This window comes from Antrostomus carolinensis, unplaced genomic scaffold, assembly GCF_000700745.2.
Source record: "Antrostomus carolinensis isolate BGI_N321 unplaced genomic scaffold, ASM70074v2 scaffold2907, whole genome shotgun sequence".
Taxonomy (NCBI): domain Eukaryota; kingdom Metazoa; phylum Chordata; class Aves; order Caprimulgiformes; family Caprimulgidae; genus Antrostomus; species Antrostomus carolinensis.
Window position 1 is genome coordinate 49,486 of NW_010326434.1, and position 23,260 is coordinate 72,745.

Here is a 23,260-nt window from a genome sequence, read left to right on the forward strand (position 1 = left end):
AATCCTTTATTTCCTCTTCTACATAGAAACTTCTGCTTTAACTGAAATTTTCTGGCTAAGAGGTTTGGGACAAAACCACCCACCTTTTCCAAGCTGATATGTGGAAGGTGCATTAAGCCTGTATATATTTTTGTTTTGTTATTTTTATTTAATTATTCCTGTTCATCAACTCAGGAACTAGAACAGACTTGTTCAAAAATCTTCCCATCGTTTGGTTTCTGTCATCTGACGTTCATCCCATGCTCAGCAACAGGTGTCAGGTTTATGGTTGCAATACCCAAATGCTTAGATGGTCACCCACTCCATTGCTAACTAAGCCCAGGACTGTTTGGCTTCTGGGTGGATTTGGGCACATTCAGTACAACTTGACATAAGGTTCCATGTCATGCATGCATAGACTGCAACTGTGCTCTGGGCTCACCTAGCTAAGTATGCTTGTGTTTTGGAAGCATTTCACAGATGTAAAATGCCAAGCTGGTTGTCACTGACTGTCCACCTCCATGGCTACTCCAGCTGAACAGTCTTATCTATAAGCAGTATTGATCCTTCTTTTTTTTATTGGTTATGCAGCACCCTAATGTGTCCTTTTTGAGTCTCTTGTTAGGCTGTCAAAAAAGTAACTGTGACCTAGCAGACATGTGAAGGACAACTGACTCCTGGTACTCAGCAGTTAACCTTGAGATAGAGGAGGGTGGAAATTAGCATTATGGCATCTAGAAGTTGAGATACCACACTGGGAAAAGAGTGAGGAATAGAGTTTTGCCTTAGCTTAGCTGGCAGACCTGCACTGACAAAGCAGTTAGTTATACAGTCCTGGAAGGTTGACACTGATTTAGGGACCAAACTAACCTTCTACAGCCTTCAACTTAAAGTTTTGTAAGACTACTGGGAGAAATTGTGCTGTGCTGCAGCAGCTTATTTCTTTTCTAAGAAAATGACCACCCATCGAGGCAGTATTCAGAGCAATAAGCTGAGTCATGGTCATTCTTTGTAATGATTAATTATTTGAAAATGAATTTTAGATTGGTGATGTACCTCTTTTCCTGCTGTTCATAACAACTAAGTGGTTGAACGTTGTGAGTAATTCTACCTCAAGCTAGTGCAAGTAGAGCAGCTGCTCTGTATTTTCAGTGTTCCAAATAATAGAAGAAAATTTGCATGTAAGAAAAATAGGTTTAATATCCTAACCCTTTTGTATGAAAAAGGGAAAACTATACACAAAGCATTACATTTGCAAAGTAGCACAGGCACTTTTCAGCTGCTCTTACTTGCAACCTCTTGGAAGGTCTCATGAATCAGCTTGTATGTGCCTCTGTCCATTTATGAATCCAGGAGGTCAGGAAGGAGGCGTGGAACAGCTGTAAAAGTCCAAAATACCACTCGTAGATGGGAATTGCGTTTTGGTTGGCAACGAACAGAGCTCTGAACTGTCAATAGCAAAGGGCTGTGAACAAACTTGGTCAGTTCTGTGATGTGATTTCCTAACAAGGCAAGTTCCTAAAATGCAACCAGTTTTAGAGCCCCTTTTCTTGCGTGATTGAAGCTCAGGCAAAGGATGGGAGCAAGGCCTTTTTACCTAGCAACATACTCCATTTAGATTGCAGCCTCCCTGGAAATCCAGCCTCTGGTATGTGGGGTTAAAGTACCGTGTCCTCTTATCTGAAAGGGGAGAAGCACTTACTGGCTGAGCTAAGGCTTTCATATTTGCAAAATGATTCAAGAATCTTACTTGGAAAGCTCTGTAGAAGTGTCAGATGTGATTATGTACCTCGTTGTTCCAAATGACAAGAAGAAAATTACAGAAAGTAAGCCATCATTTTTGTGAATCAGAGCCCTCCCACTTCCTTACCACTGCTTAGCAATTTTTATGCCAGAAAAAGGAAGGATTTATTTAAAATCACTACTGTCATGAATTATGATTCCCAGCCCACACCTGGCTTTTGGAATGCTACATTTCTGAAGCTTTAGGTTGCATCTCTCAGCTCTTTGCAAGAAAGTTGTACAGCTTCTGTAATTTAAAAAGAAAAAAACTACTTTCTGAAAAAAAATGCCTTTAGAAGGAATAAAAGCTACCAGAGAATAAGCTGGTTTAGTTCAAATGACAATCTGAAAACGTGGCTTTTTTCTGTGTTTTTCTGTTAATGTGTGATTGCTTCAGATGTCAGTTTAGATCTATTCACCTTTTCACTATCAGCACGAGATGCAGATATGAGGCTGAATAACTAACCATGCTTCAGTTACAAGCTAAATATATCTTGCCACTCTGGATAGCCATGGAAATGATGAATACAGTCTTAATTTTTTCTGTGAGTTGTGTGGTCTGTTTGGTTTCATCTCTGTATAAGAATTAGGTAAACATCTCAACACCTCTTTAATTTAAGAGAATTTTTCTCTTTCATTAAAAATGTGGGGAAGTGGTTCCCAGCTGCCTTCAGCTTTGAATCTTGGATATCTGGGTAGGCATTTGATTTTTATTGTATGAAATTGTGCAAAACCTCCTTCCAGCTGCTGAAGGCTTTGACGGTGCACAGGATGGATGCTGTTGTTAGGAGAAAGCCTGTGTATTTCCATGGCCGATCCCAAGTATATTTCCAGCTCTGGGCAGGCAGGAGACCCACATGTGCAGGGTGCAAGTGCTGCTCCCTTTCGCGCTCCCAGCACCAGTCCAGCCAGTGGCAGCACCCATGTGGGGGCATGTCTGCTGCTATGTGAACCCCTCTGTTTTTTAGCACAGAAGCCCCCAGAATTTTTTTTCCAGCACTTTTTGTTGTAGTATCTCAGAAATATTTGCAAGTCTAGTAGACACACAGCTCCACCGTGACAGAAGATAAACTTATCCGGGAGTAAGCTGAGAAGAAGGTGAAGTGACAGGCAGAGCTGCCCACTGTGACTCTAACCCCCAGAGTCAATTCTTGTTTTCCGTGGGCTTTGTTTGTAGCCTGGTACATCAGCTTTGGGGTGAGGTTTTTGCATCATCGTGACTCCGTATATAGTCAGCAATGATCTGTGCGTTCTCAGGGGAAAATTTGGGGAATATAAGGAGGAGCCTCCTCTCTTTATGGCAGATACTGGGTGTGTAACATGAGAGGGCTAGAGCTAGACAGGGCGACAGTCCCACCTCCTCTGTCTGCATCCATTCTGCTTTTCAAAAATGAGGAAGATGGCACAGCCACACTTCCCAGCCATCTGGGGAATGACCACAGTAAAATCTGCTCGGTACTTCCAGATGCCTCATCATTATTAGTAGTAGGTTTGGAGCCTGTGAGTTATTTTCCCAAGTTTACATTGAGCTCTACCGTAGAGAGTAAAATGTTAAGGATCTAAAATCCTTGTTCCAGACCCCCCTGGCTGAGTATTAGACGTGCTGCCATGACAGTAAACTAATGAGGGATTTGTACTTAATCTTCAGAGAGAAAGTGATTCTGGGTTTCAGTAATTAAAAATATATATACATTTAACTCACCATCTGCTGACTTGCTCTGTCTGGTCCTGCTTCAAGCAGATACTTAAAGCTTGGAACGATTCCAGAGGTTAGCAGGAGTTTGAAAAACAGCATACAGCACATTCAGGCTATTTTTAATTTAAGGAGAATACCTTTGGTTGTTTTGGGTAGGGTTTTTTTAAGTATTCTTAAATTAAAAATTTGGGTTTCTCTTAAAAAAACCCCACAAAAACCCCCCAAAACAAACAAAAAAACCCCCAAACCCAACAACCCCCCCCACACTGTTCCTGTACTGCTGTCTCGCTGCCTTTGCAGTGTCTCCACCACCCCTTGCCAGTGCACGCTGCCAGGCCTCTGCAGACACTTCAGCTATGTCCTTTATGGGATGTCTGGCCTTTTAGGCAAATGCTGCACAGGACATTCTCTGTTCTTGCCTGCAGCTCCCAGGCAGACAGAATTAGCCTTGGAAACAGCTGTATGGCAGACAGAGAGGGAGGCAGGGACTGGATCTCATGCTGTAACTATCTACTAAAATATTAGCACTTCTTTCCAGAGAACTGGAATGAACCAAAGTTAGTCTTCGTACATATGAGATTAATTCTGACCTGCAGTGTACAATCTGAAATGAAATCATACAAAAATAAATATTCCAAAACCTGAAGATCATGGCTCATTGCTCCTGTCTGCGAGTGCTTGCTTGTTGTGCCAGAGAGTCTCTCTGTCATTCACAATTTTTCTTTTTCCTTTTGAATTATTTTTCTGACCAGCAAAGCTTCAGGGTTGATTTCAGCCTCTTTCAGCAGCTTGACAACACTGTAATTCCAACATCAGCTGAAAGCATATGAAGGGTGTAACAGACTCAGGGGTTTGACAACTTGCTGCTCTGTACCATCTCAGTGGAATGTGTTCACATTTGCGTGTTATCTGAAAATTTCTAGGCAAAAAACACTTCTCTGGGTTAGAACTTGTAGCAAGTGCATCTGCTTTACGAATAATTAGGAGTTCCTTCAAGAGAAGTTTGTTACTCAGGTAGAAAGAGCTTTGACCATGGATGAGAACAGAAATGCAGGGCGTGAAGCAATGGCACTGCAGCAGCTTGTGGTGTGGAGCCCATCCTCGATGCTGCCCTGCTAGGCCAGATCAAAGTGGAAAGGTGAAAATGATGAAAGACAAAGAGGGAAAGAAGAATACTGTGCAGAGCATAGTGCTGTTGGTGGGCAGTGGGCCTGCAGGCTTTGCAGGTGTGTTTCTGGTTCAGACATGGAGTCTTGCTGTATTCTGAGTATAATTTATTTATTTACTAACCTACAAGAACTTGGTTTTTCTGAACAAGGCAGGTCACTAAGGCACTGCACAAGTAACCTCTTTAGCAAATAAGAACCTGCAGGAAGATTCATTAGCAAAGGAAATTACTGGCTTCTGGTAAGACATTTTCTAATAGGTTGAACACTTTGGATTTGGCTAGAATAACGGGGTTTTGGGTCCATCTTCCAGACAGTTGAGCTGGCTGCAGCCCTACCATATCCGTTTCACCTGCTACTGGAAGAGAGTGGTATATGAGATCAAGCTGATGTAATTTAGCTGATCTTAAAATATTTAGTAGACAAAGATTGCTGAAGTAATCACTCCTTATCTACTCCTTATTACAGAAAATCCCTACAGGGTTTGTCCCCTTTTGCTGCCTCTTGTCGAACTGCAGAGCAGGCAACACTCTATTAATAGGTCTTTTGAACATGATTAATTGGGTTTTTAAGTGGGTCAATTTCCTCCAAAATTTCTTGCCTACTTAGTTCCACTTGCACTTGCAGCTGTCCACCTGTGATGCTTTGTTTTCATGGTATCATCTGAAACTCTTTTCTCATTTGATGCACTCTCCTGATTTTCTGCGTAAGGTTTTCAGCAATTCTTCAGCGTTATTTGCTGCTTGCCTGTGCCGCCGTATCATCAAACTGCTTTTCTGTATTACATCTGCAAATAGCCATTGAGCACTAAAGATCCTTTACTGACCTCTTCCTTTGCAAGAGATACAGTTACTCCAGAGTATTCTTGAGCCTTCTGCAGAGAGACCAGTCTTGCTGCCTGTTTGGATAGTTTTGTTTGGTTTATTTTTAATACTACCCTAAGGTGAAATATTTTTTCATGGTTTGTCAAACAAGATTATGGATTTGACTGTAAAACTATGACTCATCTCAGCCTTCGTTTTTTTCTTATAAAGAATGATCCTGGAGGAAAGTGCAAATGAAAATGTCAGATCTGTCATAAATAATACAAAAATGACAGCCACGAGGAGAGGTCTCCCAGACCCTCTTTCTATCCACAGACACAGAAAAGAAATCAGTTTTGGAGGGCTGGCTCTGTGGCTTGTGCAAAGTTTTATCATCCTTTTGTCTTCATTGCATTTAGGTGTTTACATCATCCAAGTATCTGGTCCAAATATCTAATTTTTGCCTCTTATTTTGGAGGAATGTATATTGCCATTCTAGCCAGAACTTAAGCATTTGAGCTTATAGCTCCTATTCTTAGTTGATTCTCTGAACATATTTAATCTCCCTGATATTTTATTTCCGGAAGCAATGCTATATCCAGAGTGCAATTAAACTGGTAATTCTTTGCTCTATGTTTTGTCAGGAAGCCACTTTTAAAGATTTAATGTCTCAAAATTAAGAAAAATTATGGTGGGCTAGCAGTAAAAAATTAAATCCTTGACAGTTCTTCAGCACACAGTATATAATGCTGTTGATAAACAGCCTGGTCTGTTGCAGCTGGTAGCGTGGGGGCACAGAATTGTGTTGCCAGTTACAAACATCTGATTTCAAGAGCATGCTCAATACTAGCCTAGTGATGAGGTAAGAATATATTATACATGTAGTGATCAGAAGTGCCAGAAACCTTGAATTGAATGTTAGTGCCTGTTGTAAAATGTAGTGGGAACCTAATGAAAACAAACATTACTTCTATCATCTTTTCTCTTTTAAGGAGGAGAATCTTACTGGGGAAAACCTTTCAAAGATGAATTTAAGCCAAATTTGTCCCACACGGGACGTGGTGTTCTTAGTATGGCCAATTCAGGACCCAACACAAACAAATCACAGTTGTAAGTAGTCACTTGCTTTTTGTGATTTATTGTTTCCCTCTAGACATTGTGTCTTACTCTGTTAAGAAAACAAATGACATTTTACGAGCTACTCTTTAAAGTTCAGTCAAGTGAAATATTCTGTGGAGTGCTGCATATTGAAATCAGGGTAGCTACAGCTCCTGTTACCCAATCTAAGAGCAAAGTAAAGTACAGAAGGAAGACCTGTAGGTTTATTATATCATCATTAATTTGTCTTTTCTGTTTTTATTATTTGAAGATTTTGTTAATTTTTGTCAGTGTCCCTCCAGTGTTACCTCTATAAGATCATTACATCTCTTCACTCGGTTTAAATTTAGCCCCCTATTGAATGTTTTGAAAGGGCTTAATGAAACGAAATGAAACATATATATGCTCTATGGAAATGTTGCTTCTTTTTACACACCTGATTTTAAATAAATGAGAACTGTTCTGCACTGGTGAAATGTGTAGAACCCAGACATGACAGAGTGCAGAATCTAGGACTGAGAATTACTTGATTTTCAACGTACAAAAGCAGATTGAGGACTAAAATGAGGAAAAAATGAATAAAGAAGCAGGAAGAACAACAAATGAAATGTAAAGATACTGAAGTTGTAATAACCTTTTTTATGTGTAACATTAATATGGGTGTTTGCCTGCAGTCTTTTGAAAATGTTCAATTTCACTTTGATACAAATATTTATTGGTTGCTCTCTGTGTACTGCAATAGAAAAATGTTGTACTTTTATTGGGAGCCCCAGGAAAGAGAGTGTGCATGTGTGTGTATGTACAGTACTGTGTGTTGGGACTGGGGTGGGAGGGAGGGGGGTCTTGGTGTTGGTCTTCATGATGCTAAGTATTGTTACAGCTTGTAAACTATACAGTAGTGTGGTTAGCTTTAATTAAACACGAGTGCTTGTCTCAGGGCCTTTAATAGGCTTACTCACATAGTTACGGCTAAGCACATGTTGGGCAGTTTGCAGGATCGAGTTGCTGTAGAGCTTATTTTGGATTTGAATGTTATTGCCAGCACTCAGGTGCTAAACTAGGGGAGAGTAAAGACGCTTTTTAAAATTTATTTATTTTAAAAAAAAAAGGTATTCTGGAAACAGCTGTTGGAGACAGTTCATGAGTAATGTGCCATATTGAGTCACATCATCTGCTGCTGTAAATGTGATCACATGTTCCCCTAAAATTTGCAAATGAAATATGAAATTCCTTTATATATGAAGTTGAGAGATTCCAGCTGCCCGTATTTATAAAGCTTCCTAGGCAATGTTTAGACACTTCTGGCAACTGTTGTGACCTTAGGAACTAGGTGAATAACTCTCCTCATAGGTGAGACACACTGCAGTGCAGAGTGAGCTGGGTCCTCTGTGTAAGGTAATGCTGGTAATGCTCGAATAACGCTCAGGACTTCTCCAGGATCATCCTGAGTTATGTTAATTCCATTGTCCTTAATTTTGTTTTGACTGTGGCAATGGATGAGAAGCTTTCTCTATTATTTGCTACTGCTCAGATTTATTTTATTACAATGCTACATATTGACGACTTGATAAGTATTGGATACCTAGGAATAATGTGGTGCAAAGAGGCTAAGTTGTAACGTTTGCCCTGTGTAGGACTTTGCATTCTGCACAGCATCTCAAAGCTTTCCTGAGACAAGCTACATCATAATTAATTGTCAGGCAGATTGTAGCCACTCCTATTTGCAATCATATAATTCCTGAGACAGTTGCTTATATGGAAAAGTGCCTTTGGAATGCTTATGTATTTTTAGCTGTCTCTAATGTAGTGTAACAGATGGAGACAGGGAGGAGAGCCAGCACGGCATGTCCAGCCAAGATGGGCCATCATGGTCTGCAGACCACAGTGTGGAAACCTCTGTCTCATATGCTTGTAGTCCAAGTCTTCCAAAGAAGCATTAAGCTTTAGAGAAAGTTTCAGTTGAAAAGGTTGCTTTGGATTTGGTATTTTAGTTCCCATGTTTAAGTTTAAAAATATAACCCCCAAAATTAAAAGTCCAATTATTAAAAATAAAAAATCCAGGTTTCTCAGGTTTTCATTACATTTGACACTTGGAATTATTCTTCTGCCTTGTTTATATCCAAAGCACAAATTTGCTCTCTCCAGAGGAGAAGTGGATCACTGACAGGCCAACTTAATGAAAGGGAAATGCAAAAGTAAATATCCTAAAAGATAAAGTCTACACTGGCAGAGGGCTTTTTTTGTTACATTAACTGTATTTGCTGGGTACAAGCTCTCAATCATGCACAGCAAATGTACTTCTCAAGCAGGATGCCTGTTTCCCTGTCCCACAGGAGCTTCCCAGGGCCTCTCTGGCCAAGGAGGCAGATGCTCATATTAATCTTGGACTTTGTGCAAGTCACCAAGCTTAGAGTAATATTTAGGGATGTTAGTAAGGTATGAAAACAAGAAGTCAAAGCTCCAGAAATCCAAGACGGAACCGACAAAACAGGGGAGTTAAAGGATGTTTGGCCAGCAGGACTCCCAGGGAGGAGGCATAGAAGGAGAAGGGCTTGTCCTCTCTGCGGGCTGTTACATACTCTTCCTGGTTTTAAGCACTCAACAACTGTCTGTTGTTGAGTGTCAATGAGATTATATGCTAATTGGTACGTCTTTATTCCTTCCAGCTTCATCACATTCCGCTCTTGTGCATATCTGGACAAGAAGCATACAGTTTTTGGGAGGTAAGTGAAGGATATTGTGAGCAGCAGTCTATCAGACGTGCTCTCTGGTGAGTCTGAAGCCTAGAGAGAAGAGTCTAGCGACTCTTGCAATTGAAATGGAGCAAAATCCTAGCTCACAACCCAGTTCTAGTCATGAATAGGTGGCCAACTTCACATCAGTGCCAGTCACCAGCCTCTGCCTTTTTTCTCCTTCCATCACTGTAAATTGCTTTACTTCCCTTCTGTGGGTGATCCTCCAGGGAGTCAGGAACAAAGTAATCATTGCCTCGTAACCAACCATGTTAATATTGGTGCATGCTAATTGCTGGGACACAAGAGATTACCTCTTCAACACCGCTTTCATCCTCTTAGGAGCTGTCAGCCAGGAAATTAGTCATGACAAGGCTGTTCATCATGGCACAGAACGTAAAGCTTCTGCATAGGTTACATCTTTTGGCTCCTTTTATTCTTTTTTATTCTATTCTTCTTTTCTTTTATTCCTGACAATTATCATTGGTATAAAATCTGTATGTTTGTGTGTGTACATACATACATGTTCATGTGTGTATATAGATATAGATGTAAAGATATTACCAATGCCAAGACAAGGGAACTTCATTCTTTATAAACAAGTCTCTTCCTAAAATCTTTTCCAGTCAAGACCTCACATGATAAATATCAAGGTATTTGTTATAGAAGATATTACAAAATCTTTATATTGTGGGGGTTTTTTTGCTTCCTCTGCTGCAGGTCTCTGGTATTTACCAAGTCATACGTACCAACAAATACCTCGGTGCAAATGGCAGGAAGGGGAACTTTACTAGCCTGCTTGATTGGTAGTTCCTGAGGATTTTATAGTCTCTTTTAAATGAAGATTTGGTTTTTGTTCTTTTCATTATTTGACAGGCAGCAGCTGAAAATAAACGCATGTGCTGTTTACTTTGATTGGGTGTCATACAATAGTGCTGTAGAATGAAAGTCATATATTTAATCCATGTTCTCTGCCTTTGAGTTCTTGAGGCAGAAGGTGGCTTCATTTTAAACAATTATTTTAGTGCTGTTAGTTCCGATACTGACTCTGCAGTAGTTGCACACTTTGAAATACATTTCTTTTTCTTTTCTCAGGTCTCTCCTAGAAAAAATTAAAGTTCCCTTGTCACTTGGTGAAAGCAAATAAATAAAGCAAATTCTAATACTGCAGGTTGAGAGGGAGAATATTCTTGGAGGAGTTACATTACCCATGTTTTAAGACTATTTCACTTAAACTACAATTTGAGTCCTCCTTGCAAAAAATCCCATTAAATCTCCTACGGTAATGCTGTTAACCTGAGCTTGCCACCTCATCAAACTGTATTTGGATTAGGACAGCTCAGCTGAAAATGTGACTGCTCCTCAGTTCTGGATGCAACCTGGCTTCAGTGAGCATCCTGTGTAGCCCTCCAGTGTCTTTGCTGTGTTTCCCCAGTTTTACCGTAATTGACCAGGGGAGAATTTGGAGAATGGCTGAGCTTACTGCAGTGCAGGGAGTGTGTTCCAGAAGCCTTCACACCATGCATAACATCACATGTACCTTATGAGTGAAACAGCTCAAATGATGTTTCACACTGTACATTGCCCTTTAGAGAGGAATTACTTCAGTCCAAGTAAATCTGGTTAAGTGTATATAGCAGAGATTTGTGCAGTTCTAGCAAAGACTTGTCTTAATTTTTGAATTGTCCTTGCTACTACAGAAATCTGAACTTGGTTGCCGGAGTAAAGAAGTAGTGCTGCTTTCTGAGCACTGCAAATCTTGTCCTTGCTACTGCAGAAATCTGAACTTGGTTGCCAGAAGTAGTGCTGCTTTCTGAGCACTGCAAATATTTTTAGCTTGAAATAGAAAAGAAAAACTTTATTAAAAATGTTGGTTTAGAATCGTGTTTGGCTCCCTGCATGAAAACCAAGTGATGTCTTCAAATGAACACAGAGCAGGTGAATTTTACTCTGGACTCGCATGTAAATGAAGATTAATTCAAAGAATATAAAAATGAAGATGCTGGGATAGATGCATTCCAGTCACTCTATATTAATCTACAAAAGGAATATGTGAATAATTTAATTTACCTACAAATTTAATATAAAAGGCTGATGTGTGTGGCTTTTAAGATCTCCATTCTGTCATCAAAATTCTTCATCTGTTTTTACCTGCATTTGTTTTTAAAAGCCATGAAAGCCAAAAGATTCTGGAGATTGTACCTCTAGTGAAATTTCAGATTCAGTGTGCTATTTTAGATCCTGGGTGTTTCCAGGATTTAGTGACTGTATCTGATCTTAGACTGTATAGTACAATAATATCTGCGAAGCATATCTAGAAATAACATCTAGGTTTAAGAATAGAATTAATCCATTAAATCAGAATTCTTTGTTTCCATGAATGTTAGATTGTCTTAACTGGATGCTTACTGGCCTGTTGTGACTTTCACATAGATTTGAGGATTACTTCTTTCAGTTAATATAAAATCCTAAATACTCTAATCTCAACTATGCCCCTGAGCTATTTCTGTGTGGCTCTGGTTGATGTTAGTGAGTGTCATATGTATCTTTGAGAGCAGAATTTGACCTATTTGTATAAAACTTTTCAGCAGGCTTTCCATACTTCTGAGAAGAACAGAAAACCAGAAAAAGAGCAACTATTCCCTGCCTCTTTCTTGGTTTTTTGGGTCCTGTGTGGGATGGAACATTGAAAACTTACTTCTGTGGAGAGCTGCATCTTATTCATGTCCCCACTGGTTTGAAACACAATTTTCATATAGCAGCAGCTGTTAAGAGTTGGATGTTTGGCTATTAAGTATGTTTGGAAAACACACCAGCTGCAGGCAGTGGGACTGTGAAGAGTTGGCACGTGTCTGGCTTGATGCACTGGAATTTTCAAGTCTCAGGAGAAGGCTGCGACTGGAGGACAGGGAGGGTGTCTTGTCATGATTGTGCTGCCCACCATGGCAATAAGGAGGATGGATTTTACTTGAAAATAAAGGAGATAATTTGGCATGGATGGGGAGCAAAAACAAAGGCAGAGAGTGAGGGAAGAATGCCTTCTCTTGGCGGTGTGTTGCAGGCTGCACAGATTTCCTGCTCCAGCAGAGCAGCCTAGATTAAATGAGTAATTACCATTTCTAGTAATTATCGTTTCTCCTGACCTAAAGAATGCTGTAATTAACATGAAAACTAACTGGTGGCTTTTGTTGGCTTCTAGCTGGCTGGTAAGAGGTTTAATTGAGAAACTCAAATAATATAAACCAACCGACATGCATTTGCTCTGCTCAGAGTGGATGAGAAGCATTTGCAGGTGACTGCTGCATGGGGGAGGTCCTGTCTGCTGCTGTCATGGGCTGTGTGTGAGGGGACTCCCTCTTATTTATGCCAGAGTCGGGAATTTAACTGTTCTCTGAGCTGCATGAGCTACAGGGATGTTACAGCCAAAACATCAGCATAGGCTCACGTTCCTGTCTGGTGTGCTTTATTAAATATAGGTGTAAGCACATCTCATTGTGCTGTTATTATATTTTCTATTACTCCAATGGCTCACAGCTCCTGTGGATCAGGGGCCTGGTACATTTACCCTTTATAAGCAGAAATAGAAACATAATCTCTCTCGCAGAGAGCTGTGTAAGTAGAAAAGAGACTGCACACAACAGGGAAGTCCCAGCAGTGACCCCTTTGAGCCTACCTTCCACTGACAGTTTGCACTTTCTTCAGAACCAAGGAAAAAGAAAACCCCAGGAAAAATGAAATGGCTTTATGAATGCTTTGGGGGAGCCTGTTTCAAAGCTAAAGTGACACAAGAAAAAGTGAACGTTTAAAGTGATAGTGGAAGGTGATCAAGCCATACTGATCAACAGGAGTAGAGAAATGCTCTCTCTGAATTTTGGGTGAAATTTAGGACAAGCAGGGTATGATGGGCTCAAAAATGAGGGCAGGTTGCAGGTACGTGATGTGATGTGATAAAAAGAAGAGCAATAGAGGGAGCAGAGAAAAAAGTCTTGTGGTCAGAGTGGCAAAGCTGGAAATGATATGTGCAGCAGTTCTGTGTGTTTATTAGAGCATCACTTGTGTTTGGTGAGAAAAGGATGTGGCAACTGAGACAGGACATGAGTATACAGAGGTCAGTTTTCCCTTTGTACGTGGCTGCACGTATCTGCTTATGCAGATCTTTCAACTGTCTCTTGAGATTTCTGCTGCTCATTCTTCAATTCTCTTAATCACAGAAATAAAGAACAAGGTGGTTTGGGAAACCTCAGACCTGGTCAAATTGGAGACATCGTTCAGTAGCTGACATGCGCTCAGCTTAGTCTTCTCTTTTGTTCCATCCTCCCCTTGCCAGATGCTTTTGTGGAACAATGTTCTTCCCTTGGATAAGCATCGCTCTGTATTAAATATGCCTTAGCCTGTTTAATGCTTTCAACTGCAATTCTATAGAATGGGGCAATGAAAGTAACTCTTGTCCTCTAAAGTGATACGCTGCATAACACGACTACAAGGCATTATTCAGCTACCCAGGTAGCACAGTGCCTGTTTCCACTTGTAATGCCCTCTGTGTTATTTGAATCCATGAACACCAATGCCTTCCAAGCTGGGAAACTCCTATTATTGTTGCTCTTCTGCTTTAGTACATCTGAGGAACAGAGAAGTGATGTGACAGCAGAAAGAGCTGATTTTGTTCCTCGATCTGTGTAGGGAGCCTGACCTAATTTTGCACTGCAGAGTCTGTTCCCCAAACACCAGGAGAGGAGTGAAGAGCAAGGTGGGAAAGTAAACCAGGCCTCCTGTAGAAGCCATGGCCATGGTGTCCTGTACTGGGCTGTCAGAGCTGCATGAGGGCTGCTATCGTTTTCCAAACAGTTGTATGATCTCTGAAGAGGAACCTGTGCCAAAGCTGAGAAGTCCTTTGTGCCAGGTTCATCTGTTGAGTCTAGTTTCAAAATGCTTTTTTCCAAGCTGTTTTATTTTTTTCAGCACCCTTCATTACTGCCTGCTAGATTAAGCCCTTATGAGAGATTGAAATGTTTCGACTGCATCCTTGTTGCAAGTTCGAATTGCTTGCTCTATTTCATATTGCATGTGTGCATATAAAACATTTTGTCCTGAGGGTACATGTTTGTGCACGTACATATTGCTCATTCTGTGTGTCTATATAAATGTATGCACTCCTTTTTATAAAAAGGAGGGCAGGATGTGTTTTCAAAACAACAATGTTTCTTTCTGGTTTCTGTTTCTACTTTAAAGCACTTTTTTGAAAAAGTCCAGACATTGGTCTTGTATCGTCTTCTGACCGGGAAACTCTATTGTCTGGGACTGCTGCCATCCCCAGCATTGCATAAGGCTTAATTCCTATAATTCTTCTAGACAAAAATATGAGAAATAGGAAGTCCATGTGTGAATGTCTGTGAGACTGCTAGGAAGCTGCAGGTTTTTTGGGAGCAACACTAACTAATGTAGCAGCGAGACTTTCATTGGCATATTGTAAATGGATATAGCTTGCTCCAGATATTTCATTTATACTTCATGCAAAGACATTTCCAGTGGCTATGAAGCAAGATTACTAGTTTGCATAAAGGAGCCTTAACAGGAAGTAAGATTTTAAGTAACATCTCTAAATTTGAAATGCAAAGATTTACAGTGCTAACTTAGCTCAATTTAAAAAAAAAATAAAAAAAAAAAAAAAAAAAAATTGCACCAGTAGGGCACATTTTTGTTTTCATTACTATGCTAACAGAAAAAAGCCCCTAAATATACCTATCTTCTTGTCCATGCTTAAATGTAATGCAACATTTATCAAGCTCCTCTAAAAATACAACAAGCTGTCTCAGGGATGCTGAGCTAAATATATAGTTGAGATCATCATTTCTCTGTTCAACATCTACTGGAAGTACAGAGCAGCCCCTCAGTTTCACTGGTTGTTCTAATGTAAATGGTATCTTGAAAGTATCATCCTTTTCACTGTAGGATGTCATCTCAACATCTGTTTCAACTTCACTTGGTCAATTTAGGACAAAGCATGCATGGCATCTTGTAAAAGGAATAGAGCCAGAAACGGTGGAAAAGGTTAAACTTGTTTCTGCCCTTCTTTGCTGTGCTCCCAACTTAGCACAAGTGGCATTGAATGAGAAAGGCTAACGCGGTGCGACCTGTCACCGTCTGTGTAACACACTTACCACATGTAAAGGGTATGAAGGGATATTAGTCTGAACTTCTGGAGGTTGCATTTTGAAAATTATGTATGGAATTCCCTATGCTGAGACCCAGATTTATGCACAGAACAGGTTTTGTCTCTTTTTGTTCAAAGTTAGTGGATATTAGAATAGTAAGTAGTGTCTCTCTCTTTAGAGGTATTTTTTTTAATGCTAAAATGTACAGATCTGATGGTCTTTTCTACATACAATTTTATGGGCTTTTTTCTTGCCAAAGTGTCTGTGAGCTTTTCTTCTTACACCAGAATATGTGTTGTGGGACAGGCAAAGAACTCCCTAAACTACTCTGGCGTGCTGTTTTCCTCATTCTTTGAGGAGCAATTGCTGTAACAGATGCCAGTGCATGGGTTTAGACACGGTGTATCTCATCAAACTGATCTTGGTGCTGCAATGTAACATCAGGAGATTTGACAAAAACAACATGTAATGTTTCGAGAGCTGACGTGTACATTGTCTCTCTACTTAGACAAATCAGAGGAAAGTTTGCAAAATCCTTTACAGTTTGAGACCTAAAGTTGGAATATTCCTTTTTTTTTTTTTTTTTTTTTTCCCATGACTGCCTTGATTAGTGTGTAGTTCAGGTTTTACTGGACAGATGATGTTTGCAATCCGATCTTGTCCTTTTTTGACTTTAATTTTTACTGGTGCAACACCAGCCTCAGCTGGGTCTGGTCTTTGATAAAGCTTCCAAGTGCTCCCTGAACAAAAGTGACTAGTAAATTATTTCCAGCTCCTCTGGTCAGAGCTCTCTTCTCTGAGCTGGTAGTTTGTATTAAAATTATTTTTTTTTTTATTTTTTACTGGTATTATGGAAATGTCTAAAGACATAAACCTGTATTGAGACCTCAGTGTGCTGATGCTGTAATATGCATAGAGATACTCTCTATGCAAAATGTTGGAGAATGCAGGGGTGTAAAAGAAAGCAATTTTCCATTTCAGAGACAAGAAGCTAAGAAGAAAAGAGAATTACATGGTCTACGGGTGTAACAACTTTGTCTTCTTCCCCTTTGGCCCTTTATAATCATGTCAAAATAGACTATTTAGGTCATTTACTGATGACCTGTGAATGCCATGTCTATCAAAGCCTTTTAAAATGTACAAGTGACAAAGTGTTCCAAATAAAGTTTAATTAGCATAGCGACTGAGATTCGTGAGCATTGCCAAAATGCATTAGGGCTAATATTGTGGGAGGTCTAGCTATGGGCTAAGGGATTACTCAGTTCAGATTGCCAGTGCATAGCTGATTTGGCTATTTCAAATTATCAGAACCTAATTAAATGAAAACATACGAGCAGATAATGAATGGAGCTCTTGGCTAGAAAATCTTCCAATATTAAATCAGAAGTTTCCTTTAGGGGTGGTTAAAATACAGTGAATATATCTTAGGCTGTGTGTTAATCATCAGTATTGTAAGTGAATCTGATACTGTCCCAGAGGAGGATTTTAAAATTGAGTTTTTGTTATGAACTTTCCAGAGTTCATGCGGGGTCTTCAAGTCCTGTGCAGCTTCCCACAGTGTGCTACCTCCAGTTGCAAATGAATGAGGCTGTTCTAGCCTGCATACATGTTTTTTAATTGCTCTTAAAAGTCACAACCTGATTACAGAATATCAACAGGCCCTTGGGGAGTAAAGGGGAGAAGTTTGGGGCAGTGCAGCCGCAGTGAAATGTTAGCAAGGATGGCTCTGGTCGAGGCAGGGGCTGGGCAGCACACTCTCTGACTTGCATCGTTTTATTCTCTGTGATGGGATCTGTCTTTGGTTGTGTTTAGTGGCAATCCCAGCCCATGGGGCAGTGGTGCTGTGCACTAAGCCCAAGGGGTGTGGAATGGGAAGGACCCACTTGCCTCTCAAACCGTGGTGGCCAGCCTGTTTCGTTTGGTTAACATGGCTCTTGGGAGGAGTGTGTGAGGTGTGTAAATAGTGTGGAGTGGAGTGGTAGTAGGAGGTGTGTTTCTCCATTGGATCAGCTGAAACCATCGGAGGTGATAGCCAGTACTCACCTGGTGCTGGCCAGGCAGACTGTCATGCTGGGACTGGAGAGGGCTGCCTGGCTGTGAAACACCTGCAAGAGTGAGATATCATAACAGATGTGAATGTGTCAAATACCTGTGAAAATTATGTGTCTTTTGGTTGAGGTATTGCTCATTTCTCTGATATGAGAGCAGAGTTAGGTAATAAAACACTTTATACATAGTTCACCAGTTTGATTATGCACACCCCCACCCCACTAGTTACATTTAATTTGATTTTTCTCCATTTCATCTGCCCAGCCCTTGACAGCCTACTTGTGCTAGTACCAGAGACCCAGCAGTCTGGCTTCAAAACAGTTGCCACCCAGCAAAAACTGGAGGATTGCTGGCTCTTGGGTTTGTACTCCTGTCCCAGGCACAGCACTGGGCTCCTTGGTGGCCAGGTCCTGGCCCCGGACTCCTCTGACTCCCAAGAGCAGGGTTTTTGAGGATTGCGGCTGCTTCTCATTGTCCCACAGCCATTAATATGGGCTATATTTTTGGTTCCTGGCCATGTGGCTTGGCTCTGTTAAAACAGATGTTGTCCAGCTACAGCCTGCTTTTCTAAGGGATCTGGATCGCTCGGCATCAACCGCCTGTCTTCATCTTTATTTGCTGCTCTTCTAAATATAGCTATTTTCAAATTTAATTGGGGATGATGATGTGGATAAAAGTGTTAAATACCCTGGGACCGAGATTTGATCCCAGCAGGACCACTCTGGAAATGTACTGACTCCATGCTTCCTATTTAAAATTAGATTTTGACACCTGTCAGCCAATTTTTTATTTAATGTGTGCTATGTTCACTTCGGATCGTTCTGGTTTCTCAATCAAAATATCAGCCGCCTTCCAGAAGTCTGTTCCATGGACACTGTTATCCCTCTTAACCACATCTGTCGTCTCAAAGACAGAAGGTTGTTTGACAGACTCTGTTTTCCACAAAACCTTGTTGATTGCCGTTACTTATTTCCTTTCTTTCTTAATCATGTCCTGTCTCTGCTATTCTATTATTTTGCTGGGATAGATGCCAGGATGACAGGCTTATAATTATCTGGGTCACCCCATTTATCCTTTCTAAATATCCTTTTCTGGAACTTTCCCATTGTTCCACACTTCTTTTTAAAATGAACATACAACAGTCCAGAAAGTCTTCAGCCTTTCTTAAACATTGCAAAGCAAGTATTTGGCTATGTTGACTTGAAAAATGAGAGTCCAGGGATCTCACATCCTCTTAAATAGAAACTGCAGTGAAAAGTGTCCTGGCATTATCTTGTGGCTGTGAGTCGATGCTCTGCTGCTTTCCCAGAGCCCTCACAAGCTCACGGCTGTGATGTGCTTTGGGAGCAGTCCTGCCCTTTCTGTGTCACTGGTGTTATCACAGACAGCTCTGTCACTGCTCTCCAGTAGTGCAATAGTTACAATTTTGTTTCTTCCTAATAACACTCTTTGCTCTGATACACGATTTAAAAAAAAAAAAAAAAAAAAAAAAAGTGAAAAATCAGAAGTTAATGAAAACATTTGCTTTCTCGACCGAGTGTGTTGGTTTGTTTTTTAAAGCTCATGGGAGTAATAAATAAGCTCCAAATTTATGGACGTAGCATTAGCGATTGAACCCATTTTGAGATGGATTTGTGTCTTCTTGCACAGACAGCTGTCCACAGTTGCTCATTCTCCATTTTGCTGGTTTGTGTGGTTACTGGGTTTTTGGAAAAATGGCTTGGCTTTGTCTCTGAGTGTTTGACTTTTCCATGTTCTGTTTAATTTTAATTTCAAATCCCAGATTTGAGAAAAAAATTCTTACCTTCCACACTGAATGACATTTTCTTAGGTCTTCCAAATACAGTTACTGTTCCTCCTTCCCCTAAACACAATGGTGTAAAAATCTGCTAGAGTAATGGGCATAAAGTAGTTCTATTAGATGCAAGGGTGCAGAAATATTTTTAGTGTGTTGTGACAGCTGGAAATTGTGTCCTTCCTCTTGTAGGGTGGTTGGTGGCTTTGAGACTCTGACTGCTATGGAGAATGTGGAAAGTGACCCAAAAACAGACCGTCCCAAGGTATGTGTGAAGCACCAGGGGCTGTGCAGGAGGGTGCAGAGGCACATGGCCTCATGTGACAGTGTGGTTCACCCTGCTGCTGATTCTTTGAAAGCTGAACTTGGGGGAGATGATGCAACTGAATCAGCAGATTGAATTGCTGCTCTTCTCTTCTGCTCCCAGGAGGAAATACGAATCCAGACAACAACTGTTTTTGTTGATCCGTATGAAGAGGCAGATGCCCAGGTGAGGACAGTTGGTTGGTTGGGGTTTTTTTTGAAAGGTCAGTGCTCTTCTTTGGACAACTGTGTAACTTAATGCCTTTTCTTTGAACATGGGCAGCCCCCTGGCCCATATGGTTGCAAGCTAAGATTAAACAGCTGCCATTCGGGACTGCCTTGTGTGCCAGGATCGTTGCTGCTCTTTCAGCAGAAAAGTCTTGTAACGGAGTCTGGCACAGCTCCCAGTCCATCGCACTTCTGATGCCTTCCTTTCCAAATGCCCACAGTAGCTATGGGTAGCTGCAGGTGGGAAGAGAGGAGTTTCATTACAATGGCTGCAGACAGCTTGTTTGTAGTGGCCCTTGAGATCTATCTCCTAAAGCCTGCCCTGTAATCATAGCGGTACTGATTGCTGTTCTAGAGTGCTTTAAAGCTTTGAAGAATTGTAGACATTTTCTCCTTACTCTAGCCTAGCTCTTGCAACAGATTGCGCTCTTTGCTTCCCACAGGTTGCTGCAGAAAGAGAGAAGGTCCAGCTAGAAGAAGAAGCAGCTAAAGCAAAAGCTGAGGTGGTCCCACCAAAGAAAGAGATCCAGGCTCCTAAAACTTACCGGCAGGGGATTGGAAAATACATTAACATGGCTGCAGCGTGAGTTTATTGCCCATCTGATCTTTGTTGAGTGTTTTAGTTGCCTTTCCTGCTGGACACTGACCCCGTTCAGTGCCATTGCTCAAATGTTCGGTTTGTGCCAGCAGGCTTTGCAAAGATACCTTCATGCAGTCCTAACAGTCAGGAGTTCCCTCTATTTCTGTTGTTTTTCAAGATTACAAGTTAACTGAACTTTTCTTTTAGCACTTTGACATGACCAAGTTGGTCTTTAACAGCATGTGCTGACTTTGGAACTGGAGATACATTTCCTCAACTTGAGGTCCTTGAGAACTGTGCTGTGTCACTTCCTACACCATCTTTTATTCTCTTCCTCTTCTGCAGCTATTTCTGAAGGCCATAATCCCATTTCTCTTAGCAGCTTCTCCCCTGCACAGAGGATTTGCCCTGAGCCCATATCAGTCTGCTGATCTGGTTCAGTGGCACACGCAGTTGTACCGGCACAACTGAAATGGCCAGAAAGGGGAGCAGGTTCCCAGGCTTGCCGTGGGAGCAAAGGGTGTCTGGCGAGTAGCTCCAGGGTGCCTGGCTGGTTGTACAGGCTTGTCCTAAATCATCCTCTCTCAGACACCTTTTATACACCCATTGGGATTGGCAGCATCACTTGCTTTCCAAAGGACAGTACCGAATCCCACCTGAGTGGCAGCTTTGCATGATTTTTGTATAGATTAAAATAACTTGATTTTTCAGACTTCTCTAAAAGCATTTGCAAAAATTCAGTTGTCTGTCTGCTGCATAAAAGTGTGTATTTATGCATACACAGATCTGGACAGCTATTTAATCAGCTTGTATGTGCCTGCGTGACTTACAGGTATTTGCATAACTGTGAGAACAAAAATACATTAGCCTGTGTAGGTCAGTTTGGTGTGTCAGTCAAACGTTTCAGTTACAGAATATTACTTGTCCCTTAAAATATTATTTTCAGCTTAAAATTGCTGCCATTCTGCACTGTATTTACAGAGGAAACCCAGGCAGAGTTTGCAGCTCTGTGGAAAGGGAGAAGTGGTATAGAAAGGACTTTTCTTTCCTAGCCCTTCACTCCTTGCAGCCTGCCCTGAAACTGGGATTTTGGTCTGTAGCAGCCCTTTGGCAGGTTCAGGGTTCTCTCTTCTCCCTGTTGGCTGCTGATACCTGACAGTCAAACAGCAGTATGTGAGCTGGCTGCGTAGTGTTTCCATGGGGAAAACTGCTCAGGGGAGGCTGAGAACAGCAGCAGTGACTGCAACAGGCTGTGCTCAAGAAACAGGAAAGGATCTGAAAAACTTACCCAGCTGATTTACACCTCATTCCCCATAAATCTTTTTGCTGCCACAAATGCAGGTGAGAAGGTGGGGAGAGAACTTGCGGATCACATTTTCATTGTGACTGTGCTAAAAAAGTACAGCTGTTAAATCTTCAGCCCTGGCCTGGAGAACTTGGGTTTTGAACACGTTCCTGGAAGTGTTCAAAGCCTGACCCAAACCATCCCCACAGACTGACACACTCGTTCTCTTTTTGGGTATGCCAAAGACCCCCATCCCCACCCTCCCCTGCAGTCCCCATGCTGGCATGGAGCTTGTACTCCTCTCTAATTGAGAAGGGATGGGCTGGCTCCAGCATAGTTGTTGCTGGGAGAGGAAAGGCATCCAGCTGCTGCGGTCCCACCACACAGTAAATAGTCCCTGAGAGTTGTTTTCATTTTGGCTCCAGGAAACGCAGCATGGAAGATGATGGGCCCTCAACCAGCACAGCTGTGAAGAAAGAGAAAAAGAGCACAGGCTTTGGGGACTTCAGCTCCTGGTAGCAGCGCAGAGAGCCTAGCACTGGATCAGCACAGCAAAAAAAGAAAAAGCAGCCTCCCATGTGTCCCCGAAGAGCCCAAAAGACAGTCTGTCCTGGGGAGGGAAGGCACCAGCCTGCACTTCCACTGGGGAAGAAAACTGTTGCTTTGTTAAAGCTGGTTAATGTGGCTTTGTTTTCTAGAGAGCTGCGTTTTCCCCACTGCATCTTCATCGAAGGCCTTTTTGTTGTTGTTTTGCTAAGCGGGGAGCAGGCAGCCCAGCTCCACTGGGGATTAGCTGGAGCCTTTCTCTGCTTGGCTGGCAGCAGCCCAGGAAGAGCCCAGCCTTGCAGGATGCTACTTCAGTGAACAGCTACGTTGGTGAAAGAGCTCCTTTTACAGGTAATCGTTTCCAGACAAGCCAAGTCTGCCAAGTGAAGGCATGAATTAATGTGCTGGGGAAGCGCCTGTGCTGCTGGAGCGCTTTGTGGAGGGGAGGAGAGGGCTCCAGCCTGTCCTGCCCTTCCCTTCCAGCTGCCTTTTGCCTAATTCTTAACAAGGACAAATTCTGTCTCTTGCTCTTTGCGGGCCTGCCTCCTGGCTGGACTGACTGCTGTCAGTCTCTGCAGGGCTTGCTCACTCCAAAAGGAGCTCTCTCTGTACCCATTTAAGTCTCTGACAGCCTGGGAAGCAGCAAATCTAGATGGGAAGCCTGGGGCAGCTGCACCACTTGTTCCTCCCAGTGGCTGGGCTTTTTTTAGCCACTGGGCAGCCAGAAAGGCCAGGATGCAACAGTTCAAACCTACCCTTGGGTCCCAGAAACTACATCATGGAGCAACTGAGCAGGAATAGAAACAGCTTTGCTTTTTTTTAAAAAAAAACAACAAAACAACTCCATCCTGAAGCCTGCTCCTTGCAGGAAAGCACACACTGTAGTCTGCCCTGACATCAGTCTTCCCATCGTTAGGGAAAACCATATAATACCATATAATATAGCTGACAGGCATCTCAGATATTTCCGTTGCATACCCACAAATTATTAGGAAGCTTAATAAAGGCCTTATGGGGTAAAGATACATCAGCCTGTAAAGTTATAATGTTTTAGTCCATAAACATG

At 41.6% G+C, this 23,260-nt stretch overlaps 1 protein-coding gene across 1 annotated transcript in view; it reads left to right on the forward strand.

Moving 5' to 3' along the window:
• The window catches only part of PPIL2 (peptidylprolyl isomerase like 2), a 72,323-nt gene extending 49,307 nt beyond the window's left edge, over positions 1 to 23,016 (forward strand). The window contains exons 14-19 of the mRNA XM_029085856.1: positions 6,419 to 6,536; positions 9,191 to 9,247; positions 19,445 to 19,517; positions 19,680 to 19,742; positions 20,227 to 20,366; positions 22,074 to 23,016. Of these exons, the coding sequence (XP_028941689.1) occupies positions 6,419 to 6,536; positions 9,191 to 9,247; positions 19,445 to 19,517; positions 19,680 to 19,742; positions 20,227 to 20,366; positions 22,074 to 22,167 (545 nt within the window). The 3' untranslated portion in view covers positions 22,168 to 23,016. The remainder of the gene's footprint in view (positions 1 to 6,418; positions 6,537 to 9,190; positions 9,248 to 19,444; positions 19,518 to 19,679; positions 19,743 to 20,226; positions 20,367 to 22,073) is intronic.
• Positions 23,017 to 23,260: the final 244 nt, after the last annotated feature.